Source organism: Filicampus tigris, chromosome 12, assembly GCF_054856515.1.
Source record: "Filicampus tigris isolate MCC_2025a chromosome 12, RoL_Ftig_1.0, whole genome shotgun sequence".
Taxonomy (NCBI): domain Eukaryota; kingdom Metazoa; phylum Chordata; class Actinopteri; order Syngnathiformes; family Syngnathidae; genus Filicampus; species Filicampus tigris.
The window spans coordinates 5,676,404-5,700,005 of record NC_141228.1 but is presented as its reverse complement, the minus strand read 5'-3'; the positions used below and the strand labels follow the sequence as shown (position 1 = coordinate 5,700,005).

Below are 23,602 nucleotides of genomic sequence, written 5' to 3'. Positions count from 1 at the left end.
GTGGATGGCGCTTGATTGTATTCAGAGCATAAATCATGTCTGCCTCACGATCAAACTGGAAGAGGCCAAACAGGAAGTTACATCGGCGGATATGACGTTACCAAAGGCAGGCATCTCTAAGATGCTTTTACAAAAAAATAAAACTTTTTTTCTCTTTTTTTAACTGCCATAACAGAGAGAACACCCTTATAAGAGAAATACATAGAAAACAATATTAACTACAGCTGTGAGAAATGTCCTCTTTGAGGTAGGTTGTTTTTGTCCATGCTAGTTTTATTTGCAATATCTATATTTTTCAAATAATTCTTTTGGACCTCAGAAACGCCTGAAATGCGTCATTTTCATTAGTGGATTTTCAGTTTCAAGTTACTTCAACAATTGTGGATTTTTCTTGATCGTAAAGGTACAGACAATTTTGCCTACATGTGTTGTGTATTTCCTATGTATAAAGCTGTTGCTTATTTTCTGTCTTTTTTCAGAGGTGGCGCTGAGAACTGATATGTTTAGTGGTCCTACCCCCACGGTGACCTTCCCCACCCTGTCTGATGGTCACAGTTCGCCGGGAGTAAAGATATACATCGACCCTTTCACCTACGAAGACCCCAATGAGGCAGTCCGAGAGTTTGCCAAGGAAATTGATCCCTCATGTGTCAAGATAGAGGAAGTCATTGGTTCAGGTAAGCATATACTATACGCAAATTCAGGTTTCCTAAAAGGTTGCAAACAGTTTTTCTTGTCACAAAGAAATGCATGTCATGTTAAAAATTTCTTTGCAACAAGAAAAACTGTTTGCGACCATTGAAACTGTTCGCAAATGTCTGGTGAACGTCTTTGCAATCGATTGCGACCTTGAACGTACCCTGACGAAAAATCAACATTCGAGCCATGCTCAAACACACGCCAATCGTCGCCGCTCAATGAGATACAGGCTTTAGTGACTCTATAATGAACATACTTACCGGTAACTACAATGTCATTGAATGGATAAATGAATGGCTTATGTCTCCCACATTTCAGAGACGTCCCTGCTTATTTCAGCAGGACAATGTCAAGACACATTCATCATGTATTACAACAGCGTGGCCTCATAGTAAAAGAGTGTGAGTACTAGACTGGTCTGAAGTCATACATCAAGCAATAATGGTAAAGAATTCCAACAACAAAGCTTCAACTATTAGTGTCCTGAGTTCCCAAATGCTTATTGAGTGTTGTTAATAGGCAAGGAACATGTCCACGCCCCAGCTTTTTGGAATATGCATATAGGCATCAAATTCAATATAATTGAATATTTAAGAAATATTATCAGTTTGACCATTTAATATATTGTTTTTGTACTGTATTTAATTGAATATAGGTTGAAAAAGACTTGAAAATCCTTGTTTTCTGATTGTATGTTTTGCACAATGTCCCAACTTCATTGAAATTTTGCTTTGTACATTCAAACCAGCAAGAATTCACACTGTCCCATTGGAATAAGCTTTACCGACTATTTCAGTGCCATGCTAGTCCCGCGATACAACAGTTGAGCCAAAGTTGGCTGTCACCAATTATGGGGATGGTTGCCTGCTAGCTTTTGTCATTAGTTGCCAACTGACTCTTTTTACATATGTACTAAACACCTGCGTGATATACTGTATAATGTTTAAAAAAAAAGAGTCTATGTGACTTGCATTGCTCAGTCTTCATCAGTTAATAATAATCATCATTTTAAGGTACCACTGTATATTCTTTCCAATATTTTCAAAAGACAGATCAGCAATGTTTGTTGCACCTTCCAAGAGACAGCCTGTCACTTGAAAGAGATGATAACAGTAGACTAAATAAACCAATTTTACAAGTCAGTGAGCATGAGGCGGGAACAAGCCATTCCAATTATTTTTGTGCGCTTTGAAGCTGAGAAAGATTTGCTTTCATTTATGCTGAAACATCCACCAGAGGATAATAAGTTGTGTCAATGCAGCGCTGTCAACGTAAAATTGTGTTTGATGTGTTTCATAAAATTGTAGTTTTGCATTTTAGTTGTCATAAGTGCAAAGTGAAACTTCAACAAACAGAGCCAAAAAGGAGAGAAATAAAAAGCTGAATCTTTCTGGGTGCTATGTTTTGACATTATTTATATTTTTAACAATTTAAAACAGTTTACTGGTATCTTAATAAAATCTCTGAAATGTTTTCATTAATATACGGCAAGGATTATTTGATGGCTATAATCTGGCCTGTTTATGTCCCCCACATCGCAAAGGCATTTGGGCCGGATCTGCTATAAAACCGGCACAGGTGGTATTTGGTCGGCACAAACCAGTATTACCTTATTATAATAACACTTGTGTGAGGTGAACAATCAATTGACATCTGACAAAATGTCACTAAGAATTTATAAATGATAAGAAATAACACATTTACATTTAAGGAGCAGTATTGAACAAAGTGGTTTCAAGAGTAACGCGTTGTATTCTGTGTGAGTCTCAGATGTTAATTTTGTCAGACACGAGTCTTGCGCAGCATAGAGAACGTTGTCCAACAACCTCACTGAATGTGGTCATCAATCATTTCACTTTAGAAAACTATTGTGTTCTGCACATCACTTATATTATAAATGCATATAAAAACAAGGTTAAATCTGATAATTTGTAATTGCTTTTGAATAACCTTGCCGATATAAATACAGACCAGAGAGTGATGTACTGTTGAATTCCACTGGAGCCTAATCGTCAGGGCATTTTTCTCTCTGTAAATATACAGAACATACCCCTGACGTTACTCAGCCAGACTTAACTCTACAAAATGTCTTTTTGGCTGATAGAAGCCATGAAGATCATCCAGAACTTTGCCACTTGAGAGGATGTCCTTTGGTCAGTTGGGCGAGACTGAGCATCAGTCAATAATTTTAGTCTCCAGTTTTATTTCTCTCGGGGCAAGGTTTCTTACCTCAGCCAGAGATCAAAGCAACAGAACCCTTGGAGACAGCAAGAAAAAATACGAGTTTGAGTGATTATGTTTACCTTATTATGACCACCTCCTCTGTTAGAAACACTTCCATAACTGTAAAACTTGACTTACAATTTGTCTTCAATCTTAAAAGACACATGATGAGATAGACTTGGCTATTTCCGTATCCGCCACTTGACTTGAACAGTTTCAACTCATCTGCACTCTGACCTTACATCTGTTCTTGTTCATCAGATGTTTCTAAGCATCTGTCCTATCCTCAACCCCTCATGTTCCCTTCATCACATCTCTGTACTCTTTACATTTTTCTCTCTGCTGATTTACAGCGGTGACAGTACATTTTAATGAGCACTGAGATGGGATGTAGAGATCACAGTGAGACAACCTGTCATCCAATTCACATCACTCATCCTTTATTTACACATCCATATATCTGGCCTGTGAGCAATATTTTGAAGTGTTATCATGTTTTCAATGACCTAAGGAGTAGAAGGCTGCAATTTTTTGGACAAAAGACATCTGTATCCACGATACACGAGAGACAGTAGTTGGAAAAGAGGTTTGAGACAATTAGTTGATTTTTATACTTGGTGCTTTGTCATCAAGACACAAAAGTATTCAGTAATCAACCTAGACAACAGAGCAGAAGACATATTGCAGTTGTGAAAAACTAAACTGAACTTCATATACAAGTACTAGTAATAGTAATGAATTGTAGAATACAGGAAGTCCTCGAATTACGACGTTTCGACTTTACGACGCCCGTGCCTCCTCCGCCATTTTGTCCCCAGCACCAAAGTGACTACGTTTACATGCAATAAATATGAGTTGAGTGTTAACATCGACTTTGGCATCTACACCATCGACCAAAGGTTTTGAGCCACGTGACTTATTCTCTTTCAGGTGAGTTTGGAGAGGTGTACAAAGGCCGACTAAAACCTGTGGGGAAAAGAGAAATTCCTGTTGCCATCAAGACTCTGAAGGTGGGCTACTCTGAGAGGCAGCGGCGGGACTTTCTGTCTGAGGCGTCAATCATGGGTCAATTCGACCAACCAAACATCATACGGCTCGAAGGCGTGGTGACCAAGAGCAGGCCCACAATGATTATCACAGAATTCATGGAAAATGGAGCTCTTGACTCATTTCTCAGGGTAAGTTGCATGTTTTTGGGGTTTTTTTTTGCATCCCACACACATTTTTGTAAAGGTATGACTGTTGTTCAAGCATCCATGAAAATGGTAAAATACTGTACATACACAGTGAGCCACCAATGGGACAATCTTTATTTACTTCTGTAAATTGTGAAAATTGTAGATGACACAAGAAAGTGAAGCACTTTTTCTATTAGACAAACCTATGGCCTCAGTTCAAGTGCTTGCTACCAAAATTCCACTAGATGACAACAAAACAATATTTTATGAGACATGGCTTTGACCTGCGCATAAAAAACAAATAGAAAAGTTTCCAGCAAATAACAATTTTTTGCCTGGTCTGTTGTCCTGAGAGGCAATATCTCCTTTCTGTCCTGCAGCTTTCAGCTCTGGCATCAGTTCTGAACTGTGAGGTCCCCAGTATGTAGATTGAGGTTCCTTTTTAGTCTCAGCCCAGGTCTCTTGCGGTGACTCCACTATTCCATCAATCACCAGGTGGTAGCTCCTAGATGTACTCGATATTCCATCTTTTTACAGCCAACAGACTGTTGCAGACCTTGAACACATCTGACTGCACTGAGTTCTATTATTCACTGTTGTCATTTTTTTTTATCTTGTCCACATCCTTTTGCGTATATTTCAGGGTTGTTTTAATCTCATGCAGCTGCTTTACTAACGCTTCCGGTTTTGAATTTGTTGAGGCTATAATCAGTTTCACAAAGCTTTTGAAGTTCTCCTGTTATAGTTGAAGCTAAAGCTTTACAAACTCCATGTTGGGGTTCACCTTTGCCTTTTGCATCTTTGATGGCATCTTTGGGGATCGATTGCCTTGCTCACCATGTGCCGCTGATGAACACAACTCACTGGTTAGCTTTGTTAGAGGCGGCAAGAAAATGGGCGGCTTTACTTGAACTCATTTTTGTCTCGGGCCACATCGTAGTTATGTTTTCCTGGATAACTATTCGTGAAATCAGAATAGTTCAACTATTTGTCAAATTATTTTAAATATGGGATTGGTAACAAAAACATTCTTGCAATATCTCATATCTCAGTGTTGTTTAAGAGGGAAGTGAGAGTTAAACCCCCAAATATTCCTTGTAATAATCTATTCTATGTGCCTCCACTAGTCTAAACAATTTATTCTGATTAATATTGTGTTTGTGGAATATGAGTTAAGCAGCAAAATCTACCCATTTTTAGCCATCTCAGGACGAGGCCATTTTGTCACTTCTGTCGAATGAATATGACATCACAGTTGCTCATGGCACAGATTCGACCAATCATGGCTCACCTGATTTCTGAAGCTGAGCCATGATTCCCTCATCGTTACCTGAGCCCTGGGCAACCGTGATATTATTTTCAGTCGACAGAAAGTGACAAAAAATTACACAATGTTGTGTTTCAACTTTGTGCATTACGCGGCTAACATTTGCAGAGCTATTTCACTAGTCAAACTGTGATGGTGCTTGTAGGTAACGTTACTAGTTCCGTTGCTTTATATATCCAGAAACAATGTGATATGTGGCATTGTGTATATATCTACTCCGCTCTCGATCTCACCGTCTCAGTGCAGACTCTGGGCGCAGCACAAGCATGCACCTCGTATTTAGGATATGTACTGCTCCCGCTGCTTAAAAAAAAGAAAGAAAAAAAAAAAAACTACTGGAAACCCTGGCCTGCTCTCCATAGTCCGTGACTGCACTAATATGTAATGTGTGCCTTTTAAAAATCATTGTAATGTCCCCCCGCAAAAAAGAGGAATGAACACCAGAAAGAACATCTGAAGTTCTGAACTCACACAAAGTATCCTTAAAATGATTGTCCAGGACATGAGGCACTTTGCAATTGTGGAGGGTGGTCCTCCACTTTGTGTTTATTTAAAAGTTATTTAATTTTGAGTTATTTATTCTTATCAATTATTTTACTTGGGCTGCTTAGCATGCGCTCACACATTGTTTCACTGACAGACAAAAACCTCATTCATGTTCACACGTCATGGTGCTTGCCTAAAAGAGATGTTAGTGTTCATTCAATTTCAAATGTTTTTTTTTCTTTAAGAAACAAATAATTTTAAAAAGTTCAGAAGCGTTTTTGTGAATGAATAATTGTCAACTCAAAAATAATCGCTAGATTAGTAAAAAAAAAAAATGTTAGACTAATTGACTAATTGTAAAAATAGTCGATAGATTAATCGTGAGAAAAATAATCTTTTGGGACAGCCCTAGTGTAGACAAGGCCTTAATTTGGACATGTACATCGATTACGCATGATTAAAATGTGATAAACTAACATGTACCATTTGAATATTTTTGAGGAAACAAGTAGAAAATGACATCAGTTTACCACTTTTTAATCATTTGCAACTGAAAGTCCTCTATTATATAGTAATATAGTGTACGTTACTCTATGTACAGTATATAGTAACACATTTGAACAAAAATTGAAAACTTTAGAAATATAAACTTATTGTTGTACAATTTATATCTATAATCAGCATTAAAAATAATGACAACTTGATGCCATTCTTAAGCGACTACAAGAACCAGATTTGTATTTTTGTGGCTTGAATTTTGATTGACCACCATGTCTTCGTAAAAAAAAAATGTCTGTGTAATAGGATGATTTCAGAAAAGATCCATCCATCCGTTAACCAAACCGGTTGCATTTTTTTTTTTTTTTTCTGGGTGAGATAAACTTAAATAGGCACAAAGAAATACACCCCCATTAAGAAACAGATGGACAAGGGGGGGGCTCAGTAGCTTTCCAGAAAAAGACAAAAGAGTGAAACAACCTCCTGCTCTTTTGTTTCCACTACCTTTTCTCTTCTTGTTTTTTTCCCTTTCTGTCCTGCCAGCACGCCGTCTGTCTGTCAGTCCGTCCGTTTGATCCCCTTTCTAGGCACGGCTAAAAACAGAAAGAAAAACTGTTTGATGTTCAGTTCTCACAGTGTGACCTCTTTTGACTAAGGATTCATCTTCGGACACACACATTCACTCTCACACATAAACATAAGGCACACAATCAATGGATCAATGCCACTGGTGGTGTGGTCATACGACTGTTTTGGAGGGAACCGACTCTCAGAATTGTAAGATGTGTGCATGCGTTTGCATGTGTGTGTTTGGGAGAGTGTTTGCGTGTGCATGCGCGCGTGCATGAGGCAGGATCAAAGTGATTTGGGAGACACACTCAAAAACACACACTTCAACTATGCAAATATGCCACATATTCTCATCATTTTGTTGTCTATCCAACAAAGGTTCGGCAAATCCTAGATTACGCAGACCCCTGCAGTGACACATTGTAGAAAAAAAAAATGGAAGACATGTTGTGATGAACACAGCAAATACATGACAAAGATAGGTCACGATTAGTTCATATTTGTTATTCACTTTGGAGAGTCAAAAAAAGACTTCAGAAAACAGTAAAATGGGAAAAAAATATGATTAAATATGTCAGTAGAAAATGTTGTCACGTAGGTTACTGTTTTTTTTCTGTTCGGCATCCTCAATCAGTCAATCCAAACTTTATTTATTTTGCACTTTTCATGCAGGGGAAATCCAACACTAAGTGCTTTACATAAATGTTTTAAGCATAAATGTGCACACATACACAAATACACACTACTCGAATCCGAATGTATTTGAGTACTAATGTATTTGAGTAGTGTGTATCCAACCTTATAGATTTCCACTTCGAAGTTCAGTATCTATTTTGCGTGACGTATTTGGGGCAGTGACCTGTCAAATCACACAAGATGCTGAGAATGAATCCTAGATGATTTGTCCCATCTTAAAATAATATACATTGCAAATTTCAGTTTCTATTGGAGTAATCAAACCTCTTTGAGCACATTTCCCTTTCACCTGTCTCTTTTTTTTGTTTAACTCAGTGATTCCCAACCTTATTGAGCCAAGGCAGGTATTTTAAGTTCGAATTGTCACAAAAAGTGGATACACTTGAATTTGATACTTTCAATGATCCAATAGAAGGTCATTTATTTGCTCTGTCTGTCACAATACGGTGAATATTGATAGATATATAGACAAATATATAGTATTTGTTATGAATAAATCATTTTCTGACCAATGAATTGAAATTTGATCATTTCCCGTGGCACACCTTTAGAGCTCTCACAGCACACTAATATGCCCCGCCATACTGGTTGGGAATTACTTGTTTAGCTGCCATAATTATTTTCTTCCTGGTCTCTGGCCACTAGCTCACTTTCTTTACGCAAAGTTGATTAAAAAGTGCTGAATAGCATTTGTCAGATCCTGCTCTCAGATCTTAGTGATTTGGAAGCCTCATTTCTACAAAATGTGGAAATGTAGTCATCTAAAAAGAATGGTAAGCAGTAAAGCAAGCAGCATAAAACAGGTACACTGAGGTCTCACGTGACATCATGCATGATAGTGGTTCAATCTCTGAATTTCTTTGCAAATTTAACGTCAAATTATCCCTAAAATGCTCAAACTCCGAATTGTGCAACTTTGGTTACTCCTGTGAGGAGTTTGCACCTCCATGTTTGCAAGGGTTTTCTCCCGGTTTTCTGGCATTCACCCACACAACAAAAACATAAATGATGGGTTCATTTAGGGGTCACCAACCTTTTTGAGAATGAGAGCTGCTACTTGACTACTGATTAGGCTTAGCAGTTTGATACACACTTCTGAAGTAACAACTTTGCTCAAACTAACTTTTGTCACGTTATTATTAGGGCTGGTATGATCAGCGATTATGCTGCCTGCTGATCCCAATACCAAACATCCATGAGCCAGATTGGCCAACACCGATTCCGATATTGATCACATGGATTAGCTGGTTTTTTTTCAATTTTAGAGCTGCTCACTAATGTTTATTTTAATAATCTATTAATATGTCAATTGTTTTTTTTTTAATTAACTCATTCACTGCCAAGGACATATTTATTTGTCTTTTCACAGTCTGGCCATTTAATCCCAGGAATTTAGTAATATTTTTTTCAATTTTTTTCAAACATTAGGGTCTGAAAATGTCTGGCAGTGAATGAGTTAAATGATGACTCAGGTTTAAAAAAAACATTCTATCCAAATGTCCAAGTTTGTGATTTAGTTACTACTTTGGGTCTACAATGTGCAGTGTTAAGGAAAAGGGGGAGGGGACGCTATTGATCTGCAATGAAAGGCATTGAGCGACATATGCTGATGATGTATTTTTCCACGGAAATTGGCCAATCACGTTCAGATCAGGACAGCACTAGTTATTATTGATAATTAAAGATATTGTATTAATTTGTGTGAAGGCACTGACCATATTAATCATTGCTCACAGTAATTAGCAAACAAATGAATGTCAATATGCAACACTTTTTACATTTTCAAATGATCGTTTATACAACATTCTTAGAAAATCAATTCACTTTTGAGCTATTTTTAGAACAGGCCTGAGGTTACTCATGTGGTCTTTGGGAGTGATCTGGTGCCCGTGGGTACCACGTTGGTGACCCCTGCTCAAATTTGAGCATATGTGTGAATGTGAGTGTTTGTGTGGAGGTTTGTTTGTCTCTAGTGTAGCGATTGTTTAGTATTAAATATTAATTTCATAAATGGGCGGCGATTGAGTTAATGCCTGCACTAACTCTCGATCGCCGCTCGGGGGCACCACGCCCGTTTTGGGTTAATTCTGATTTCAGTATATGACAATGATTTATTTTCTACAGTTATTGAAATCTAAACGAAACACACTACAATGTTCAGAAATAGAAACACAATAAAGAAATACTATACTAAGCCAAGTCTAAATAAATGAATAAAACGAATATCAAAGGTTTGAAAACGAATATCACAGGCTTGTAAGGAAAAGGAGCATTTGGGGCCCGGACGATGTGTGCGTTCGTGGGTGTGTGTGTGTGTGCGTGTGTCTGTTGTGCGGGTGTGCGTGCGTGCGCGTGTAATGAGCAGTGAGCTAGCGTACCAGGCTAAAATCAGCTGACTTATACCAAGCTCTACTTGATTCCCAAGTTAATTATGCACCAATCGTATGGCCCGTAGGAGATTGCAAGTTGCACTTACGGCTGTTGGTTGTCGTCGCTCAACGGGGAAGGGGAGGAAGTGTTGCCGCAGAGTGTGATGTCACAGGGGAGCAAGAAGAAGAAGAAAAGTCGAGTCCAAAAATTGAAAAAGTTCAACCAAGGAAAATTGATCGCAACGGCCACGGGATTCTGCGGCTCAGCACGCGGTGTGGTTCGGACCAGGTGATCTCCCCGTTTCAGGGCGCTTCGGACACTGGTCGTGATAGCTGGTCGGCTTTGCCGGGAGTCTATGCTATCACCCCGCTTTGAGGGAGGTGGCACACCTTGGGATGCGGCCGCGCTGTGCTAGCTAGCTGGTGGGGCTAGAACCGTGATCGGACCAACGGAAATTTGAAGGTCCCCACGTGTGCCGTGGTTGGTCGACGGTAACAAAAGTAACATAAAAGAAGCAAATGTTCTGACACAGGACGGATCAGAGGGTGTCTGGTGACAGAGGAGAGTTAGTAAGCCACGCTAAAAAGGGTGTAGAAAGTTCACGAGGGTGTCCAAAAAGAGAGGTTTTCTTTTCAGGAGAGGGAGAGAGAAATTCTGCACGGCCTTTTATAAGGGACATGCGCATGTTAATGAAGGGGGCTGCGGACTAGGCAATTCATTTATCGAATCAGTTAATTTTAAGTTTATTTGTTGAATGATTTTGTGTGCACTCTTTGCGCGGTTATAAAATAAATGAGGCCTCTCTGAAGCATCCGTGCCTATCATTTGAAGTGATTAATTGATTGTTAGTTTTGCACCAAACAGCTCACGTTTGCTTCAATGTACTTGTTAGGCATGAGACCTTCTGTTATGTGAAAAAGTCTGATAACCAACAAGAAAAATACTCCTGTCTTGCTTCATGCTCTTGCAGCAAAATGACGGGCAATTCCCAGTGATCCAGCTGGTTGGTATGCTGAGAGGCATCGCTTCTGGAATGAGGTATACACGTACACACACGCACACTCATTTCTGCTCTAGAAAGCCATTCATCATCAAGATGAAGAAAGAAGGTTTTTTGATATGATTTAGTTATGTGAAATGACATTTATATGTAACTAATGCAATTCCATCTAGATGAGATTTCATGTGGCGCTCGCAGATCCAGTCTAGTGCTCAACCACACATCAGCAGGCTCAACCATGCCGTGGATGTACAGAAACACAAACACCCGTAGGACTGCCCTGTAATCCTCTACACTCAGTCAGATAGTTCATTCACATAAACACACATAGGCTGCCTGCTGGGATGAAACCCTGCCCAATGTGTGCATGTTCACAAGCCTTAAATCCCATTCCTATTTCAGGCAAGGATAACACGGAATCGCAAACACACAAAATCCCATTACAGTTTTACAGTGGCCCAAGTAGCTGGCACGAGATAATACACGTTCAGATAATAAAGTGTGTTGCTTGCAGGTACCTGGCAGAGATGAGTTACGTTCACAGAGACCTGGCTGCTCGCAACATCCTAGTTAACAGCAACCTGGTGTGTAAGGTGTCTGACTTTGGCTTGTCTCGTTATCTGGAGGAAGATACTTCTGATCCCACTTATACAAGTTCTCTGGTGAGCGCACACAAACGCACGCGCGCTCACACACAGTCTCCGTTCATGATTGATGCGCTCGGTGTTGCCACCCATCTCGGAAATGTCACTGAAGCTCATGTAACAGGTTTTAGACTCGATAGTGACTAAGTGATAAAACGCAAGTGGTGATTTTGGGAATATTTTGGATCTAATTGCCATGCAAGAGATTACCAACATGGCTGGAAAAAATGTGATTAGCCATTTAGAAGTGCCTTGGAGTAAAACGATAAATGGGCTTTACCTGTATAGCACTTTTCTACCTTCAGGGTAGTCATAGCGCAATTACACGCACCTCACTCCCGCAGGATATGTTTTGATTGGTAGCGCCCAATCAGAGACAGGTCAATCATAGTCAAGACTTTTATTTTATTTTACATGTGGTCACTCATGACAGGTTGTCTATTAGCGCAGACTCTCATATTTATTAGCCACACACTCGCGTTAATCCACCCGCTTTTAGCTATCTCTGGCGGCGGCCATTTTATCACTACTGTCAACTAAAAATGACATAGCTCACTGCTCAGGGCTCAGGTAACGACCAATCACAGCTCACTTGTTTTCTGAAGCTGAGCCGTGATTGGTCGTTATCAAAGCCCTGAGCAACTGTGATGTCATTTTCAGTTGACAAAAGTGACAAAATGGCCGCCCCCTGAGATGGCTAGATTTTGCTGCTTAACTCATTGTCCACAAACCCAATATTAGAATGCCGTGTTTCAACTAGTGGGCCTGCTGGGAACATATTCTCGGAAAAAAATGTGTTTGGGTTGATTTCCCCTATCGAAGAGCAAATTTAAGATAAACAATTCAATGCATAAGGGTTAGGGTTAATCTGCCTTGCATTCAGTTGTACTTTAAAGATAGCAATTGCAGGACAAATACATGACATTGTATCATTGTCAGTCTTTTACCATCTCGCTCACTGAAACAACAAAACAATATTTTATTTATAGTGCAGTCATTGGTAGCTTGAACCCTTAGGCCAAGTGTAAGCCAGGGTGCGTCATTAGTATTTTCTCCCATCTTGTCATCATAAATAGAAGTTTCTTTTCTTTCTCTGTTAGGGCGGTAAAATCCCAGTACGATGGACAGCCCCCGAGGCAATCGCCTATAGGAAGTTCACATCAGCTTCAGATGTTTGGAGCTATGGGATTGTCACCTGGGAGGTGATGTCATACGGCGAAAGGCCTTACTGGGATATGAGTAACCAAGATGTAAGTATCATGCATGACTGTAAGCAGTACAAAGACGGTCTGACTTCTGAGGTTGTGTGTTCTCACTCCTGCTGGTGACTTCACATTACTGTTGATTTGCACTCAGCATGTGTGTGGGTGGGTGTGCGTGTGTGTGTGTGTGTGTGTCTGTTGGATTGTGGGTGTTTTTTTCCTTTGCAGGCTGTCACAGCACGGTGCTTGCATTTCTTGTAAACACACATCAATTCAACAATTCATAATCAATTTAAATGTCATCTAACTTTTAACAGAAGGCAGCCGAACATTGCTTTCCAGCTGTTACAGTCACCTATGTTTTTTTTTCTGATTTCACTGTTTGTTAAACTGACTCTGTACTTTTTTCTTATACTCGATAAGAGACAAGCATAATTGATCATTCCAAAATGTAACCGGCAGTAACTGCTGCTCCTGAGATGTTAGCGCCGTTTAACTGAATTCCATTTCCCATAACCAATCAAGCTCACTCTTTGGCCAATAATTTAAGTGAGTTACTAAACATATGGAAGATCCCATTGTGATTACAATATATTCCCTCCAGGACTTTACCGAAGTGCAAATTTAGCTTCATGATTTATTATTTTTAAGATTTGCACCTTTTGTAGGTAATTTCCTATCATGTTTTTGAGATTACCAAAAAAATAAAAAAAATAAAAAACTGAATCAATATCAAGTCCAATTTTTCTAATACAATACAACACTTGAATGGCACGACAATCCAAAAGCAATGTCGGTTAGGATTACCACCAAATTGTACACCTTAATAGTTAGCCACCTTGTGCATTAGAGATAAACTGAGTTAAGGAGGCCGAGAACCGATATTCATTTTCAGTAAAAAGGAAAATATTGGCATCAAAATCTAAAAACAATTAAAACTGTTAGATTTGTTGAAACGCCTTTAAGCACGTTTTTTGAAATTTTTTTCATAATGTTGCATAATGTTGATTTTTTTTTTATTATTATTATTATTATTATTTATTTTTTGTTTTTTAACAATATATATCTTTGTTATAATATTCAAACATCAGGTATCCCCTAGGGTGATCAGCATGTCTTACAAAGTTCAATGAAAGCTTAAACAATAGCTACCTATAGTTTTCTACAGTAAATAAAGTTCTCCAAAATTTCAAAACGACAGAAATGTCAAAAATTCACTTATCTTTGTTTTGATTTCAAACAAAAACAAAAGGTGCAGAGTGTTCCCAGGGTCAGTAGAATCTCTTATAAAGTTAACTGAACATTTAAATGAATAGTTCCTTGAAGTTAACGCAGTCTTAAATTGAATTATTATTAGCCATCAGGTTTAAAAAAAAAAAAAAAGGCAGATACCGACATTAGCTAAAATTGTGTCAATGAGATTCACAGAGCTCTATTAATCATGTGGAAAAAAATAAGAATTAAAACTAGTTCAAGGATTATTCACTGAGGAATTACAAAACATGTTGCAATGTTAACTAAAGTATTGTTAACAACTTCACAAGTGGCAAGTGTATCGGAACACATGAGAAAATCGAGGAACTGTCTGGTGAGATACATTGCAAGTACCTATAAACAGTTTCGGATTCCTTCGCATTTTACACTTGCCATAACACTGGTGAGGGGAATACACAAAGAATATAATTCAAAATCCCTGTTGAAATATAGCACACAAACAAATGTATAGTTTTAAATAGTACTGTATTATGTAACTGTGAAACTAAACATTGCATCGGAATCCTTGCCTCGCCTGAAATGTTTGCTTGTCAAAGTATAGAAAGTACACATCTCCCCCATTGTTTTACATTTCATCTCTTCCCTATACTCTTTTTAGCTCCCTTCCAAACCTCACCTATTATTCGCCAATGGCTACCCTGGAGACATTGAAGCAGCAAACACAGTCGAGCCGTGACAGAGACAGTATCAGGATAGAGACATTTTTATAATGGCAAAGGCAGTGTATAATGATGAGAAATGTATGCGGTAGCACTGCAGCTAACGAGGGTCTAGTGGGGTATTAAGTATGCATGAACCTCCCGCATAGCTGCACTACTCAAACGCATGCAGAAAGCCACGCTTATATCCAGCTCGCACACCCCAAAATATTTCAAAAAATGAGGGGACCGAATTGAAATTGTCAGTGGGGTTACCACAGGTGCTGTGTTCAACATGAATTAATCATGAATCCACAGACCTGTGATGTTTCACTACACTTGCTGCTTTTTTGATTGACAGCAATGCTTGCAAAGAATTTTTTTGGCGGCTTCAGAAATGTTCAGGGTCAAGTGGAGTTCATCCGCAGCGCCTATTCCAGTTGCAGCATTTCCAGTCGGAGCAGCATGTCATTCCCTCAGTGTGTCACACGTTCGTCTTACAAGTATTTTGACACTGGCTTATAATTTTACATTCAAGTGGCAAAAAAAAAAAAGAACATGATGGAAGATTTCAAGCGTTCTCACTTCTGCTTTCTTAAAGGCATGAAAGCAGCTTTAAGCTCAAAGGCAAACGCTGTCAAGGAGGCTCGACTGAGAGACAGAGTAGGCGGAGATAAAACACGTTTTTCCAGGTCAATGATTCAACAAGGACGCTACAGTCCAAATACACATTTGTGTTATGTTTTATTGTTCATAGCCAAAATGCCCTTTAACTACGGTACTTCAAAACCTGCAACTCTTAATGAAATCAAGACTTTTTCCATTCAAAGCTACAATACCTGCTCGACATCAGAGACCACAGCAGGCGCCACTGCTGCTTGGAGTTGAATGTTTTGATTTTCTGTGTGATTGAAAAGAGTACCAGCATGAAATTCTTGCATGGAAATGGAAATCTCTTAACTCATCCAAGTTTCTGAAGCGATGTATACTGTACATAATTTTCAGCAAGAGGAAAGAAAATTGACATATTTCTTTCAAGAAAATGTTCCCAGCAGGCCCATTAGTTGAAACATTCTGCATTCTGATGAATATTGTGTTTGTGGAAAATGAGTTAAGCAGCAAAATCCATGCATTTTTAGCAATCTCAGGGCGCTGCCATTTTGTCACTCTTGTCGACTTAAGATAGCATCACAATTTCTCGGGGCTCAGATAACGACAAATCATGGCTCGGCTTCAGAAAACAAGTGAGTCGACTGAAGATGACATCGAAGACCGATCGCAGCTCACCTGTTTTCTGAAGCTGAGCCAAGATTGGTCGTTATGTGAGCCCAACTTTAATGTCATCTTCAGTCGACAGAAGTGACAAAATGGCCGCCTCCTGAGCTAGCTAAAAACGGTTGGATTTCTAACACTCCACAAATGCAATATTAATCAGAATGCCATGTTTAGACAAGTGGGCCTGCATAGACGGGTGCACATAATTTCTTTCATGCGGTACTCTCATGAGTACCAGGAGATTGTCTTTGGTACTCACTAGTGGTCCAACGGATCACAAAAGTCACGTTTCTGATGTTTTTTTTTTTTTATTTATATGTGAAAGAAAAGCTAAATAGAAATGTGTCTTCATTTATTTTATAAAACGTGTCTGCCCATAAAGAAACAACTCCGAATGGCCGTTTAGGATTTAAGAACACAATTTAACGCAGTTTTGTAAGTGGTACAGTGTGTACATTTGAAGGTATCCTGCCAGACATTTTGAGCTGAATGTTTTCTTACAATTATTAGGCAAACGTGTTGTTATAAATTAAATGAAGACAAAGTTTTTTTATTTGTTTTCATAATGTAAAAGACTTGAAGTGCTATTTAAAGCACCTTTCTTAAAACATGGACAGCACTTTACAACGTAATCTAGGTGCACAATATAGAAAAAGAAGTTTAAAAAAAAAAAAAAAGTAAGCCAAGAGGCAGCTGTTCTACCAGCTAACGATAACAGCTGCTAGCCACTAACGCCGGAGACTTGTGCCGTATCATATGACAGCGTATTTAACCAGCGGTTTGTTCCTGTCCTAAATTAGCGAGTGAAAATGATTTTGAGACAGCGTTAGTTGCCAGCGTTGAAACTGCCGAATAGTCGAAAACGGAAGTCAAGTTAGCCGTTACGCCACCACGCGGGCCAACTTCAAAGTAAAAGTTCACTTGGTCTATTGCATTGACATTAATGACTCAATGTATTATTTGGTAAGCTTTATTTTGAAGTTAGTGATTTTGTCTATTCAATTTCCTCGACTGAATGCAAACTAGTCAGGTTGCCTTATTGTGAACGCAGTTTTTTCACCAACCATTCTGCGGATCGTGCCCATCCTGAACCGATCAAAGATGATCCGTTCCACCGCACCACTAGTGTTTTTTTTTAACCACTAGTGTGTACAGGTACGCATCAGTGATTTCTGTTGCGCATGCGTACTTGCGTACCAGTTATGTGCACCCCTGTGCATACAGCATATTCTGGAAGTAAATATGTTTGGGTTGACTTACCTCTTTAAGGCATATGTTTTAGACAGACCTGAGTCTTAGTTTTGCACTACTGTAAACCTTCTACTGCTATGACCTTGCATCCCTCTATCTACTGCACCCTAAGCTTGCACAAGTTGGATAAGACCAGTTAAGACCCTGGAGTCACACATTGGAAAAATACCAAGGCATTGTTACGGCAGTGTCGCCCAATGTGTGGGCATTTACTGAGAACAGTATAGGAACATGGAGCCATTATGGACACTTAAGACTTTTTTTTCTGCACCTGTGTGGTTGACAAGGCTCAGCGTCCGAATGTCAATCTTTCTGGTGTCATTAAATCTGTTCGTCCTCTGTTACAGTCCTTCATATGATTGTAGTATTCATATTATAGCAAGTATTAAAGTAAAAGATGCAGCAGGCAGAACTCAACACTAACGTACTGTCTAAATGTCCAATTTCCTAGGTGATAAACGCCATTGAGCAGGACTTCCGGCTGCCGGCTCCCATGGACTGCCCAACAGTTCTCCATCAGCTGATGCTGGACTGCTGGCAAAAAGATAGGAACGCTCGACCAAAGTTCCCCGATGTTGTCAACATGTTGGACAAAATGATACGCAACCCCGCGTCCCTGAAAGCCGGCACCAACAGTGTTGCGCCAGGGTGAGGGGAAATTCAAAGGAAGTATGAAACAGTTGAAATGGCTCTAAAAATGGCTTTTCTTCTACTTTCATATCCCTCCTCTGCCAGTCCTTCCCATCATCCTTTGTTAGATCGCGGTGCTCCAGATCTGAGCCGGTTGAGCTCTGTGGAGGATTGGCTGGCTGCACTTAAGATGAGCCAGTACAGAGACTCCTTCCTGGGATCGGGCTTCACCTCCTTGCCACTCGTCACTCAAATCACTGCAGAGTATGTCTTCTCCTTTCAGCGTTTCTCCTTTCTGCTCCGTCTGCCCCTCTCTGCATGCGTCTCACATTGTTCCCAAGCCAAGTGTGCATCTTGTGAGCTGGAGATCTGGCAGGGAGGCTGCTGGCTGCTCCATGTGTGCATCTGTCTGCCATTCAGAGCCATCCCCCTGGCTGCCTACGAGCATCCATTCCTGCTCTCTTTTGTTATCGTGGTGCAAACTACCAACACACTAGATGAATGGCTCTATTTTCAAAATAATGATTATTCATTTGGGCTCCAGCAGTGCTACAATCTATTGCTTGAGCTCATATTTCATGTGTTTGCTTATGCTGCCGGTTGCAGTTACTTACTGTATTGTATTTGGGCACTTGAATAGGAATAATCTTATAGTTAAACTTATATCATTAGCATTTTGACAGTGTAATATATGTTTGCATGTATATATATACAGATACATATACATATACATTTGCTCACTCGACGGTCATTTCCACTCGGGCTGCTGTGATTCGTGAGCATTTTATTCGTCTTGTTTTAACATCTTCCGCAGACTTGTTTTTTTAAACATTTTAAACTCACCTTGCTCGGCAGTAATAAGCTGGTACATACAGGTCGCTCACTGTCGCAGTTAGGTAAAGTCAGCACCAGATTGGCACATTTCGGAGTTGTCCGTTCAATAACTCCAAAATGCAACGTCATTGTAACGCAAAGGATGGCTTTGTCCACTCTCTGTAAGGTAGCCGAAGAGCTACAACTCGAATTTCACCTCTTCATGTTTTTTATGTGTTTTGTCAGAGATCTTCAGAGGATCGGAGTTTCTCTAGCCGGACACCAGAAGAAAATCCTTACAAGTGTTCAGTCAATGAGGCACCACATTGATGACCAGTCTCCGACTGAATCTGTATAATCGCCACATTCAAACGGGTGTGTTTGAAACTCTCTAGGCTAGGGCGGTGCGCTCTATTTTTACACTTGTGCATCCATCTCTTTCCTCACCAGTCACTCTTCAGACTGCTCTCGTCTATTTAGCTTCCGAGATCATTTTCAACTCAATGGAAGTGATTAAATGCACATTTTCAAGAGCCAATGCAAGGTCGGCAACTCTTTGAGTGGTGAAAGTATCTGCTCTTTACAAGCCCTGATCTGCTCTGACCCGAATGGACTACCATCATAAAAGCCCATTTCCATCCGTCCGTCCAGCCAGAAGACAGTCTTTACCAACTTGACAGTTTGATTCAAGGGCAGTGTGGCCTGATGCTCCACCTTAAGCAGCCATTGTATGAATATGCTCCGAAGGGGAAAATGTTTTAAAAGAATGAACAAAATCTGTCCAAAAATCCCATTTTGTGGCTCTCGTGTAGTAATATGAAACATTTTGACTTATGTGATTGTCTCAACTGCCACTACTTGAATACAGGAGAACCCATGGTTAAGTGAGACTGCGACAATCTTATCTTCATATTGAAGAATCGGTACATATTATGATATGGGGTGTTTATTTCCTATCTGCTAATTTGTCTTATGACTGTGATTGTGATTAGTGTTCTTCCCAATTTTAGCTTCTTTCACTTTTTGATGAAACACATTTGTAGTCTGATGCATCAACAAATGGGTTTGACATCACTTCCGTGCAAAGGGTGTCAAATGGCTGGCCTACTTAGGTAATTAATTCCAAGCACTTAAAATGAGTGTTCAACACAAATACTCTCCGAAGACCATATTGGGAAACAGTAAAGTCAAGTTCAATACCATGTACAGAAAATGATGGAAAAATAAGAACAGAACGGCAACAAGCGGGCCACAATGTGTGTAATATTTCTGGGAGAATGGCTGAATAATTACTCAAACGAGAGGTTCCTCTTGTGCACAAACTGCAGTAGGTAGTAGAAATGAAAGATAATCATGTGAAAACTGACAAATGACAGGAGTCATCAATCATTCATTTCGCACCTGAACACATCAAAAGACACATGCGCAAATCGAATTCTTTTCATACTCGTTTGGATGGCATACGAAGAGTGATGATCATTTTGCACCAGGCAGCCTTTGCATCCATCTGATTTTCTACTCACTGGTCACCCGATGTGACATTGTTGATTGGTCATTTGTGACAGTGATGATTAAAATGAGAAATCATACGTGGTGAACTGCTTGTAGTCTTATTTTGGTAAGCAACCACTGACAGGCATACCTGAAATGATAGCAAAATACGAACCCTTTCGATCTTACCAATTGTGTGCTTTCAACTTCCAAGAATGCGGGGAAGGTCCTTTTTTTTAATTTTTTTAGTCCAGCTAACTGTACCCCAAAGCACAAAGCAAGATCCATGCAGACATCAATGGATGAGTTATGTTGTGTAAGAAATTAGGAATCTTGACCTTAACCATGTCAAACCGACAGCTGCAAAGTTGAGACCAGCTTTAGTTTCTTCCATTTTCTGTGAAAGAAGTGCTAAGTTGTTATTTGATTAGGTTTCATTTGTGCATGCCTGAAATGTGCGTTTTGTCAAGCACCACTGTTCTTCACAGCTTTTAGTACTTTCTTTATGACCTTGGTAATATTTTGCAAATATTAGAATCACTCCATTTTCCACTCTTAACTAAAACATGGCTCCACCGGTGTGAGCATATCTCCATGTGTTGCCTGGCATCCGTACAATGTTAAATAGTCTAAAATCCATTGATACAGTATAAAGTGAGAGATTGTCAGTGGTTCGTCAGCCCTGGGGAAACACTTTAACTTGAACTTTTCACTTTAAAACACATAAAGTGCCAATAAGCTTACAAAAATGTCAATCCTGTAGTTCAGAGTGATTTGCCTGTTTTTCTCAACTTAAAATATTAGCTTTCAACAAACTCACATCACTGTGTTAGTGGAAATTAACAACTGCACGATTTTTGCAGTCACAGATTATCTCAGGAAAATGGAGGGTGAGATTCGTTGGCGTGTAAACATGATCTTAAATTGGCAGTTCTTGCACTATGTAGTGGTCTTGGATATTAATCATTAGGTTTTAAGAATCTCAGAGTTAGTAAATCTACCTAAATACCACAAAAAAGAGGAATGCATATTTAAGAAGTATATTTTGCTTACAAGTACAATAAGTACAAGACAAAATTAGCAATTTTTCATCGTTTTGGGGCTTTCACATTACTCCTCACATTTACAATGTTTTATTTCTGTGAGTCTTGAAATAGCGGTAAACAACATTGTTGAATTATGTACATTTTGGATTTGTATTGTAAAGATTACTGCAATCAGTGTTTAAATTGAAAAGACAGCCTGCTTTCATATGAATTTAGGAATGTAGGAAACTACAAAAGACATGCGAAATTGATGGCAAAAAATGTGATGTATACTGTTAATGATTGCCATAGTTAATCCATCAGTTAATCATAGTTGTACTACATTTTTGAGTAATACTAGGAGTTATGACCCGAGAAAAAGTAAAGAAAAATAAGATTGGACAGTTGTTATTAATGTTCATATGCACTTTTCGTTCTTACAACACAATTGAATGTAAATTAAAAGGTGGGGTACCAACATTATTTTGTCTAAACCCAGTCAAGTACATGATGTATTGGCTTATTATTTTCTAAGAACAGTTTAAAGTCTGAAAGAGGAAGTCAACCCAAACATAATACGGCATTCTAATAAATATTGTGTTTGTGGAAGATGAGTTACGCAGCTAAACCCACCCGTTTTTAGCCATCTCGCCATCTCAGGTAGGGGACATTTTGTCACTTCAACTGAAAATGACATTACAGTTGGTCAGGGCTTGAGTAACGACCAATCATGGCTCAGCTTCAGAAAACAGGTGAGCTGTTATTGGTCGTGACCTGGGCCCTGATTAGTTGTGATGTCATTTTCACTCGACAGAAGTGACAAAATGGCCGTCGCCTCAGATGGCTAAAAAGGGTGGTTTCATTCTTATTCCTCACGCGCAATATTTATCAGAATGCCTTGTTTCTTGAAAAAAATACGTTTGGGTTGACTTCCCCCTTTTAATGCCTGCTTTATTGGAATTTCTGAAGCTTTTTGATTAATGCTGACATTTGCAGATGTGGCTAATATATAACAGAATATTTGATCAATAAACTTAGAAACTCAAAAGCTACCTCTAAAAATAAAACTTTATTAAGGTAAAGTGTGAGGCTTTTACACTCATTTCTCTGTTGGTCTGGAATTTACAGTGTATGATGCTATGTTCAGATGAAATGGAAATCACAGGATAGGGAATGCAGGAGAAGAGGGTAAAGTTGAAGAAATCTTCCAGTTCATCTTCCAACAGCAATGTAAAAAATACTTAGAGCTCACAGGCACTAACGCTCAACAGGATTGATTTTTTTTCTCTTGGTGATCTTTGTATTGGCATGTTGCTAGGCAGAGTTCACATCGGGTTCCTGGTACGCACCAAATTAGATGTATCAGTAAAATGTTTTGAATGTGGCAGAACTCTGAACTGTGCGGTGAGAACAAAAACTGTGCCAAACAATCTCACTACTCTCTTTAAATCAGGTATTCAATCCACAAGGGGAGGGGGGTTGGAGGGTGCGTGGAGTTTATGAATGACCTCTGACCTTGTGAGCGCCAGACACTCCAGGGTCTTAATCTGTGATGCTACAGCCACCATCGGTGTCTGTAATCATTCAGCTCAGCTGGTCTTTTTTATGGTAATACCCATAAATAGGCAGGTTTCATGTTTGGACTGGTTTATTTCAGAATGTTATTTTTTTTTAAATATACCAGTATGCTCTCTGGATGTGTTTTGCCTTATCAATTATTTATTCCAACTTGGTATGTGTTATTTCTTGTGAGCTGTCAAATTTAAGGATTCACTGATGCTATTTGTTGGTTTCTAATTTCAAAGAAAAAACAGATCAAGAGCTACAGTCTGTCTTCATGGCTACCTTCAATGCTGTTTGAAGTGTTACTGATCATTCCGTCAAAGCATCTCTTGTAATTTATAATAACACTGTACTATAATGGGTGTATGCACACGCCTGTATATAATATCATGGTGTGTCTGTGTGCGTGTGTGAGTGTATTCTACTTAATGTGTGCTGTTCAGTGTACTTAAAATATGTTTTGTGAGTGCAGGGTTGTAGATGTTATCTTTTGGAACAATACAGTTGTAATGCACTGTTGATCAATAAACAAAACAGTCAATCAAGCTGTCATTTTTTGAAGAAACTGGGCCATGATTTTATTCATTTTTTGTGAAGTATATTAATTACTTAGAGCACATGGCTTATTAAAAATAAAGACCTCGGGACTAAAAAGACTGTTCTCTATGCTGGCTTTTGCTACCAACGTGACTATTGGGTATGCTCTGTCAAAGGAAGAAGAAACTAATGTTAGTTGTAAATTATAACG

The 23,602-nt window shown here is 39.1% G+C and overlaps 1 protein-coding gene and 1 long non-coding RNA gene across 3 annotated transcripts in view; one reads left to right on the top strand and one right to left on the bottom strand.

Moving 5' to 3' along the window:
• LOC147138144 (ephrin type-B receptor 1-like) overlaps window positions 1-23,395 on the top strand; it is a 93,414-nt gene extending 70,019 nt beyond the window's left edge. For both annotated transcript variants that reach the window (XM_086046310.1, XM_086046309.1), the window contains 8 exons: window positions 480-677; window positions 3,853-4,100; window positions 11,018-11,085; window positions 11,562-11,709; window positions 12,792-12,941; window positions 17,784-17,980; window positions 18,068-18,226; window positions 19,022-23,395. In XM_086046310.1, the coding sequence (XP_085902436.1) occupies window positions 480-677; window positions 3,853-4,100; window positions 11,018-11,085; window positions 11,562-11,709; window positions 12,792-12,941; window positions 17,784-17,980; window positions 18,068-18,226; window positions 19,022-19,133 (1,280 nt within the window). In that variant the 3' untranslated portion in view covers window positions 19,134-23,395. The remainder of the gene's footprint in view (window positions 1-479; window positions 678-3,852; window positions 4,101-11,017; window positions 11,086-11,561; window positions 11,710-12,791; window positions 12,942-17,783; window positions 17,981-18,067; window positions 18,227-19,021) is intronic.
• LOC147138145 (uncharacterized) lies at window positions 4,256-10,769 on the bottom strand. The gene is made up of 3 exons (XR_015088871.1): window positions 10,154-10,769; window positions 6,916-7,004; window positions 4,256-4,946 (listed from the first exon to the last, which is right to left on the bottom strand). It is a non-coding gene; the product is annotated as an uncharacterized LOC147138145 (long non-coding RNA).
• Window positions 23,396-23,602: the final 207 nt, after the last annotated feature.